This window comes from Chrysochloris asiatica, unplaced genomic scaffold (assembly GCF_000296735.1).
Source record: "Chrysochloris asiatica unplaced genomic scaffold, ChrAsi1.0 scaffold00038, whole genome shotgun sequence".
NCBI classification, from domain to species: domain Eukaryota; kingdom Metazoa; phylum Chordata; class Mammalia; order Afrosoricida; family Chrysochloridae; genus Chrysochloris; species Chrysochloris asiatica.
In genome coordinates this window covers 991,631-1,001,855 of record NW_006408556.1, presented here as the reverse complement: position 1 = coordinate 1,001,855, position 10,225 = coordinate 991,631, and the positions used below count along the sequence as shown (strand labels likewise).

At 38.5% G+C, this 10,225-nt stretch overlaps 1 protein-coding gene across 1 annotated transcript in view; it reads left to right on the top strand.

The window, feature by feature from the left end:
• The window catches only part of LOC102820994 (HLA class II histocompatibility antigen, DO beta chain-like), a 61,831-nt gene that overhangs the window by 38,768 nt on the left and 12,838 nt on the right, over window positions 1–10,225 (top strand). The window contains exon 3 of the mRNA XM_006860546.1: window positions 7,632–7,694. Coding sequence (XP_006860608.1) covers window positions 7,632–7,694 — 63 coding nt within the window. The remainder of the gene's footprint in view (window positions 1–7,631; window positions 7,695–10,225) is intronic.

Sequence of the window (10,225 nt, the reverse complement as noted above, 5' to 3'; positions counted from 1 at the left end):
GTGAGGTTGGCCCAGGATCGGACATTGTTTCGTTCTGCTGTGCATGGGGTCGCTATGAGTCGGTTCCGACTCGATGGCACCTGACAACAACAACAACAAAATATTCAGAAGTAGTCTCTCTCTCCTATTCTGTCTTCACCTGGAAAGCTCAGCTGTTTTGGGGAAGGAAAAGGTCATAGACCTAACTGAAAAAGTATTCAAAAGAATGATATTTAGGTACCTCAAAGGATTGATCAGAAAATCAACAATAGCAATAATCTGCAGTTCACTTCCTCATTCCTTAGCCTCAAATAGGGTGTTTGCTCCATTTACAAGTGAGATAAAAACAAACAAAGAAATATGCAAAGCACCAAGGTAGGTGTGGGTAGGAAGAAGGGAAAATGGTAAAATTCAATTGTTTAGTTCTCTATGATTGCCACCTTTTTATGCAGTTCCACACATACCCTTCCCAACATCTATTCCAATGATATCTACTTCTAAATGCACTCATAGTCGTGGGCCATATGCTCTGTATACAGAGACTTCTGCTTCTTTGTTTGTGGTCATTCTTCTAATTCATAGCTCTTTGAATCTACCTGTGGGATATGGAGGGTGAGGGTGAGCATTTTTGGTCCTGTCTTATATTTGTTTGGTTAAGTTAAACCAGGTTATAGTAACAATTAAGTCCCAGTGCTCAATTAAGGTTATTTCTCACTTAAACAGAATCAGCTGTTTATGTATGGGTGCTTCTCTAGGGCAGTTGCTCCCTCCCCATAGTAGTTTAGTGGATAACACTACGTTTCACCATTTTAATCCAAAATCCCCTTGGTTGCTTTGGTAGAGGGAGAGGCAGAGAGTCACACACTGTTAGTTACATGTTTTGATCAGAGACTTTGGTTTATATTGGTCAGAAGTAGTCGCATAGCCCCAGGAACCTGGGAAGTATAATGTCTAACAAGTGGAGGATGTTGGTGAACATTAGTGATATCTTTCACATGTTTTTTCTTTATTTATTGTGCTTACCCAGGGAGGAGAAGTTATTTTCCTGATTGCTCAGATTCCAGGGTACGGAAGGTCATGTTGACGAGGGGTTGGAACCATAGTGGTATTAAAAGGTCACACAATTAGAACATTTTGATCAAAGATTCTATAGAAGAATACTTAGTAAAAGGGGAGAAATATAGAATAGAATTTAAAATTCTCACAGACTACAGACTTTTTGGAGCATGGAGAGAACTTTTGTCCTGAGTTAATCTTTAAATCTTAAACCAAAATTATCCTCTTAAGTATTCTTAAAAACCAAACAATAGCTTATTTTAACTAGCAAAAAATGTTTGCCTTAAGCATTATGCTCTAAGAACTTCCTAACCGAGAGAAAACAAACAGCCAAACCCCCTGCCTTGTATAGGGTTTCTGAGGCTGTAAAATCTTTACAGGAGCAGAAAGCCTCATCTTTCGCCCACAGAACAGCTGGTGGGTTTGAACTGATGACCTTGTAGTTAGCAGTCCAGTTCTTAGCATACCCACCATGAGACCAAACTGACAATAGCAACTCAAAAGATTATATAGGAAACTTAGGGGTTGGTGAGTTTGTGTTAATGGGGAGGGGGACTAACTTAGAAAAAAAAAGGTAACAATAGTTATACAACTTGAAGAATATAATCAATGTCACAAAATTGTACATGGAGAAGCTGTTGAATTGGTACATGTTTTGCTCTGCTTATTCTTAACAACTGTATACACACACACACACACACACACACACACATATATATATATATATATCCATCAGTTAACAGAACTTACTTCTATTCATTTTATTTTTTCCCTTTTCTCCCATTCCCCTTCCCTTGCAAACATCATAGAATGTTTCATTTAGCAAGAAAATTTTTCTTAACCTTTTACAGCAGTGGTCTCATGCAATATATGTCCTTTTGTAATGGACTAATTTCACTCAGCACAATACCTCCCAGGTTCATCCATGTTGTGTGATGTTTTGCAGATTCTTTATTATTCTTTAATATTGCATAACATTCCATTGTGTATATGCATCAAAGTTTCTTTAACCATTCTTCTGTTGACGGGCATTTAGACTGTCTCCATCTTAAAAAAAAATTTTTTTTTATTGTGAATTACGTGATAGTTTACATGGGAGAACATTAGCTTGACAGTCATCATTTCATTGCCATGGTTACAATCCCCTCCATCAACCAATCAAATGGTACACCTCACAAGTCTGCCCCCTGGTCATCATCATACAGCCCTTCTCCCTCTCTGGGTCTAGAGTTCCCAGCTGCTTCATCTCTCCACGTCATTGTCTCTGCCTCCATCTCTGGTGTCACTGTTTCTCTGGGTAGGGTCCCGCACTCCGCTCTTCTTCCTTGATGGTCCCAGGAACCTCCACTACTGGACCACAAAGTCAACTACTCCCCTCTTTTTGCTACAAAATGTCTACCTTTACATTTCCAACCCTCACAGTCAGTCCTGATAACAATTATTCACTACTGTACTACAAGAGACCTATCCGCATCTGCTTTCATCAGCCCCACCCAGACAGATTGGATACTACTCAGTGGAGATTCTACCTTCCTCCGCACCCTCTGGGTCTAGGCTCCCTCTTGAAAGCTTGTAAGCCAGTCACTTCTTGCCTTTGTAGTCTCACCTCCCCCCCTCCATTTTGGGTAGCCAATATCCAAGTTGCCCATCCCTGTCTATTCTGTGTATTGAGGGGGTGGGAATGATCCTCGCTGTAAAGATTTGTCTTCTCTTTCGAGCTACTGAATCCATAGGTGTAGGTCAAGTTCATCAAATTGTACCAGATTACTCTTTTATTCCTCTTCTTTCTTCTTCTATTTGAACTCTGATCATCCAGCCATTGAAGCCAGGTCAAGTGTGGGTGTTCTTGTGCATATGCCCTCTCTTCCTTTCAGATGGATGGTTCATTCTCTACTCTAGTCCTCTGTGGCTATGTCACTGACTTTGGGCCCAGGAGTACCCAGGTCTTGCCAAACTGCTGGCCAACCAGGTGTCCACCCAGGTTCACAGAGTGTATTGGACATGGTTAGACTTAGCTCACAGCTTCATTGCTGTTTTTCTCTCACTTCCCCCTTTTGGTGACCAATGTGGTCACCAGTCAGAGCACGTGTCTGCTTATGTATTCCCATTGAGTCTCAGTCTTGGAAGGGGGTTTGACCTGAGGGACTTGTGTCTCCATCTTTTTGCATTTGTGAATAGTGCTGCAGTGACTATGGATGTGCTTATATCTAGTTGAGTTATAGCTCTTGTTTTTTGAGGATATTTATATATAAAAAAAAAGTTACACAATAGTATTTCAACTCTTTTCTGAATATGGTTTTGCTTATTTGGACATAACCCCTTGTGACTCACTCATCTTTCTTCTTCCCTCTTTCTGCTTGAGAATTATTAATCTTTCAGTATTAATAATTACAGGCAAACATAGATTTTAAGAGGGAATATGAGACCATGCTTAGGGTCTCATGCTTCAGAAAAGTATACCATAAAAACTTCTACTCATATTTGGGGTATCATGGTTTGACCAGCAACAGTAGAGTAAGAGTTTGACTTCCAATTTGCTGTTACTACTTATGTGGCGAGTTTTTCTGGCAGCTCCACCATATTTGGTAAGGCATAATTCAAGTAGTCCTTGGTTGTCTGGTCAGCTACCATCTTAACCATTTCTTCCATACCTATCAAAGTATGTGTTCCTCAAGGAAAATGAAGAAATAAAAAAATATTTATTGTAGCCATCTCCCATTCAAGGAAGTCTTATCGATATACTTATATGTTGTAGGTAATTACTGAATCTGTATGATGAACAAATAATCCAAGAAACTGGATTATATGAAGAAGATTGTAGCATCAGGACTGGAAAAAGACTCATGAACAACTTGCCATAAGCAGATGATACAATCTCGCTTGCTGAAAGTGAAGAGAACTTGAAATACTTGTTGATGAAGATCCTTAGTATGAATTTCACCTCAATGTCAAGAAAAAAAAAATCCTTACAACTGTACCAATAAATAGCATTATAGTGAATGGAGAAAAGATTGAAGTTGTCAAAGACATCATTTTGCTTGGATCTACTATCAACACTCATGGAAGTAGCAGTCAAGAAATCAAGTGACATACTGCAGTAGGCAAATCTGTAGCACAAGACCTCTTGAAAGTGTTCAAGATGACTGTTTATAGACTAAGATGTGCCTGATCTAAGCCATTGTCTTTTCAATAGCTTCATGTACATGTGAAAGTTAAACAGTTAATAAGAAAGACTGTAGAAGAATTGATGCATTTGAGTTATGGTGTTGGAGAAGAATATTAAAAGTACCAGAGATTGCTAGAAGGACAAACAAATCTGTGTTGGAAGAAGTATAGCCAGAATGTTTCTTAGAAGTCAGAATGGTCAGACTTTGTCTCTCATACTTCGGACATATTATCAGGAAGAACCAGTCCCTGGAGAAGGACATCATGCTAGGTAAAGTGGAGGGACAGTGAAAAAATAGAAGCCTCCCAATGAGATGAATTGGCACAATGGCAGCAGCAATGGACTCAAGCTTATCGATGATCATGAGGATGGTGCAGGACTGGGCAGTGTTTGGTTCGGTTGTGCATAAGGTAGCTATGATTCAGAACCAACTCAACAGCACCTAATAACAAAGATAATTAGCAATTTTAAAGACAGTCAGATAAATTATTTTTTTTCACAAGTTGTCCACATGTCCTGAATATTCTGAATCCTAAAACTCTCTGCTTGGTAGACTTTTCTGGTTCTGCTTAAGAAATGAAGCATTCACAACCATTTCAGGAAGGTGCATGTAGCCCACAGACATTGCCACACACAAAATGTCATAATTTTGTGTGCCTTTAATTAAAGGCATTGTGGTGCCTCTAATCATGTTTTGTCAAGACGATTCTCTCTTTCAAGGTTTGGGTCAGATATAAACTCCATTATGAGCTCTTTCTAGACTAAATTAGAATTGATTCTCTTCTTGTGTGTCAAAACATTACAAAGTTAACTTCCTCCTTCCTGACATTTTAGTAGATTGTTTCTTCAGCCCACCTAGGTTGGATGTTGACTAATTCACCTAAGTTCTATATTTCTTCAGGATAAAGAACATGTCTATTTCATCATTGCATGGAGCACAGCACTGAGCAGGACTCTTGGTTAAATAAATGATAAAGAATTGGTGATGGTTGTACCAATCAAACCTCTAACCCAAGCCCATTGCTATTGAGTAAGTTCTAACTCTGAGTGATCCTATGTTACTGAACTGTATATGTACGAATAGGGTTAAAATGATAAATAATGTGTTATATTTATAACTATAAAACAAAACAAACTCACTTATAGACTACTATGATGAAAAAGGAAACTTACTTTTCTTAGTTATCAAATATATCTTCTTCCAACTTGCATGAATAATTTCTTTTAGAAAAACAGCATGCGGCTGGTCTCTATGAGGTGATGATTAAAGACATCTCAAATGCTCCACTTTTCCAACCTGTTATATTACTCCATAGTCCTTGACATCAATCACCACTTTTCCCCTCCCTCGTGTCTCAGGGTTCTGTGGTATGCTGCATATTCTCACAGAACTCACAACTGTCAAAGGACATGGTCACACATGTTCCAAATGTGTAATTCAGTTTGGAGGAGTCTCCTCGCCCACATTAGTGCAGGTGTGAGGAATCCAAATCAGCAGGTCAGACCACAGGCTATTGATGCACGAGGCTTCAGGAGCTGGTGAAAAGGCTGCAAATCCCACAAATGGGAGGTCATACATGATGAGCCAGATGCAAGAGCCAGAACAAGAGAAGGAGCTTTGCCAAAGGATTCCTATATATTGGACTCAGCTCATGCCCCCAATGAAAACTATGGTTGGTGACTTGAGTCACACTCTCTAGTAAAGTACTGTTGTTAAGTGTCATGGACTCAGTTCTGACCCAGTATAGGGTTTTCAAGGAGCGACTGGTGGGTTTGAACCACCGACCTCACGATGAACAGTTCAGTGCTTTTCTTACAGTGCCACACCAGGAGTCCTTAGCCCCACCTTAATCTTCATTTGTTGTTATGTGCCATTAAGTCAGTTCCGACTCATAGAGACCCTGCATAGGGTTTCCAAGGAGATGCTGGTGAGCTTGAACCACAGACCTTGCAGTCCAGTACATTAACCCATACCGCAGCACTACACCAGGACTCCCTTTACTCCATAGTTCTACCTTAATCCTTGTTGTTGTTGTTAAGTGCCAGCTCATTAACCCGGAGCACCACATCAGGACCTTAATTATTAGAGTCATCTTAGTCCTGCTCATCTTAATGACTCACTTTAAGATGGATCCAGTGCTTAACCTACAGAACCACACCAGGACTCCAATCACATGCACAGAGGATAAGATTTACAATAATCACAGAATGGAGACATATGGCTAGAAGGACAATAATAAATAATTAGCTGCCCTGCACAGTTCCTTTCAGCAGAAGACCTTGCCTTGTTCTCAAGTGAGTCTGTTGAAGTCATCCAGCTTGGACTTTCTCATTCCTTCTTTCCCACCTCAAAATTTCCAGTTGGTTTCCCAGATCTGAAGAAGTTCCTTTTGTTGCCAATACCGACATTCTTTATTATTCTCTGTACTCCATTCATTCAATATTTTGGGAGAAATTTCTCTTTTCTCCTCTTGTTCATCTTCAAATTTTTTCTGCCTTGAGATTTGACCAAGAAATTTGTTAAGATTTTTCCTATTTTAAATATATATTTCCCTTAATGTCTTTTTTGTCCCCCTCAAATAAGAATCCTATTTTCCTTCTTGTTTTTACTTCCAAAATTCTCAAAATACTGTTATACCATCTGCCTTCATTTTTTGGAAGTTCAAATCCACCAGTTGCTCTCTGGAAACCCAATACAGGGTCACTACGACTTGACAGCACTTAGCAACAACAATGTAGTTTTCACTCTTTTGAACACTCTATTATAGAAAATCATCAGTGCTCTACAATTACAAAACACTTTAACAATTTCTTATATTTTATCATTTCAAACATTTTGACAGCATTTAATTTTTTTGATAGCCCTCCATTTTTGTGTGTGTGTGTCTCTTCTGGTTATTCTCTATCTCTTCTACTTCTTAGACAATTCCTTCACTAACTCATTTTAAGGCATCTGTTTAAGAATATTCTTACTTAGCTACATATTTTCTATGGGTAATGTTATCCATGGGAAGAGAGATCCAATTGGTCAAAACAGGTCAGGCATAGTACTAAAGAGAATAATAAACAATCTGTCAAGTTCTTCTAGGACCCTCTACTAGGTAATTTTCTTTTTCTTCCAGTTAATTTTTCATTCACCTAAACTTTAATATCAATTATTCTGTAGGTAAAGAATTCTTGAGTGGTATTACATGACTTTATGAAAACATTCTACCTAGCACCTAATGATGAAAAACTCTTCCATCTTCATTGGTTATCAATCTGAGGAGTTTCCAACCTAAAGAGACCAGGAAGTTAGCTCTACTCTTCTTAGTGTATTTTTTTTTTTTAAACTGAATTGTGTGAAGGCAAGCCCCAATCTGAGAGGTTTCCCTGATTTTAGTGTCTCATTTTAAATTCAGAATGAGTTCTGAGTGGATTTCTTGGATAGTGGCTTTGTTCATGAATGTAATCATGCTGGATTCCTCTGTGATTCAAGGCAAAGACCCTCCAGGTAAGAACATAGCAATTTCTCCTTTTGTTCCTTTTGTTTCAAGAATTGGTGTGGGGAGAGATGCCACAGGCCAGACTGGAAGTGGCTGCTGGCTCCAAAGAGCAGTTATTTGACAGAAAAATGCTCTTTCCTTCTTTCCGCACACAATGGACTGCTCACCAATAGGACTTCCCTGTTCCAGAGCCACAGATTCCTAGAGTATGGAGACAACAAGAAGGGAAACATTGTGTTCTGTTTAGGGTTCTTATTGTGTTATTCTCAGTCACTGAGAATTGTAAATCCTGGAGCCAGTCTGAGAGTAGCTGCCTTTCTTCAGACAGAAATTTTATCTGGTTGTTACTGTTTCTATATTAATCCAATTGTGATATCCAATGAGTGTGTGTGTTGGTGGGTAGGGAAACAAAAGAAATATTTCTTCTGGTTTTTATTAAGCCCTTTTTTTATGGGCTCCTGGTGTGGTGCTGTAGGGTCAGCAATGGACTGTAAACTTCAAGGTCAGCAGTTCAAACTCAACTCCTAGGAAACCCTAAGCAGGAACCTACTGGACAACACTTAACAACAACAACAATTTTATGGTCAGAATTGTACTAAGCAGTTTAGAGAGGCTGACTACATTATCCCTTTCCTTGGATTATAGGGTACATGTTATTTATTGCTATTCTTTTTGAGCTGAGAAGACAAGTTATGCAAAGATGAAGCAATCTTAGACTATGAAAACACATATTTATCAGCAGAAAACAGGATGTGATGTGCTAAGACCAGAACCCACTTTGAATGCCAAAGTTTCAAAAATACAAAAGAGGAACAAACCGAGTGGGAGAGAAACATTGTTCTTAGAGAATAGAAACCACACTGAGTTTACAACGCCCACTAAACAACACAGTTGAAACAAGAATATCAGCACAGATCTTAAATGATGACTGAAAATTCAGACTTTCCACCCCCCACCCCCGTTTTTCTGATTCAGAATGTAAGGGGAAACAGAGAATATAAATGAAGAGGAGTTGCAGATTGGATCTTACCTTAAATTAACTCCCCAGTGAGAGATGAGTATGGCTGACCCAGGAAGGATGCCACTGTCCTTCTGATGGCCTCAGTAGTTCCTGGAGCAGGTCTCTGAAGCTAGAAATGAAAGCAAATTTACAACTCAAGATCAGTAGCAATTATCCTTCTAGTCTTAAATATTTATCCAGAGGGCTCTTTACAACTTGTATTAGTAATTCCATTTGAATTTATTTTTAATGTTGTTGCTGTCTCAAGTGTGTAGGAATTGAGTTTAATCCCAGTGAGTTCAGTGCATTCTAATTAATGATTAGTTTAAGGAGTCTCTTTTTTTTGACCTCCATTCCCATTCTTTCCCCTCCACAGATATCTATTCTAATGAGTATGTTTTTAAATATTATGATGACCTTTAAAATGTATAGCATTGCTTTTTTCTTTGTATATTACAATTTTGATAAATGTCATTGTGAATTGGACCCTATCCTGTGCTTCATTTCACTTAATGCTATACTTTTCAACAGTGATATGGGGATGTTTGTGGTATTGACAGAGCTTATGAAGTTTGATGTTTTTGGATGTGAACACAAACTCATTTTTATCAATGGGAAAGCAGGCTCAGGGAGGGGAAGTGTCTTTTTCTAGGAGCTGCCTCCTCAAGGTAGAGTTGACTGTGATGATGCGAATGGAGTAAAGCCTGTGGGAGTAAAGCCCGTAGGACCTTCATTTGATGGGGCACAACTCAAAATGAAGAGAAACTGTGGTAACAATCCATTAATGATTGGAACATGGAATATACGAAGTATGAATCTAGGAAAATTGGAAATTGTAAAAAATGAAATGGAATGCATAAACATGATATCTTAGGCTTTAGTGAGCTGAAATGGATTAGTATTGGCTATTTTGAATCTGACAACCACATGGTATACTATGCCGGGAATGACAAATTGAGGATGAATAGTGTTACATTCATTGTCAAAAAGAACATATCCAGATCAGTTATGAGGTACAACGCTGTCTGTGATAGGATAATATCCATGCACCTACAGGGAAGCCCAGTTAATAGCATTATTATTCAAATTTACGCACCAACCACTAAAGCCAGTGAGGATGAAATAGAAGAATTCTACCAACTTCTTCAATCTGAAATTGATTAAACATGCAATCAAGATGTATTGATCATTACTGGTGATTGGAATGCAAAGGTTGGGAACAAAGAAGAAGGATCAGTAGTTGGAAAATGGAAAATGGTCTTGGTGATAGAAATGATGCTAGAGATTGCATGACAGAATTCTGCAAAATCAATGATTTGTTCATTTCAAATACTTTCTTTAGACAGCATTAAGAGACGATTATACACCTGGACTTCATCAGATGAAATACACAGAAATCAAATTGACTATATCTGTGGAAAAAGACAATGGAAAAGCTCCATATCATCAGTCAGAAAAAGGTGAGGGGCAGATTGTGGAACAGACAATCAATTGCTCATATGCAAATTCAGAATGAAGCTGAAGAAAATGAAAACAAGT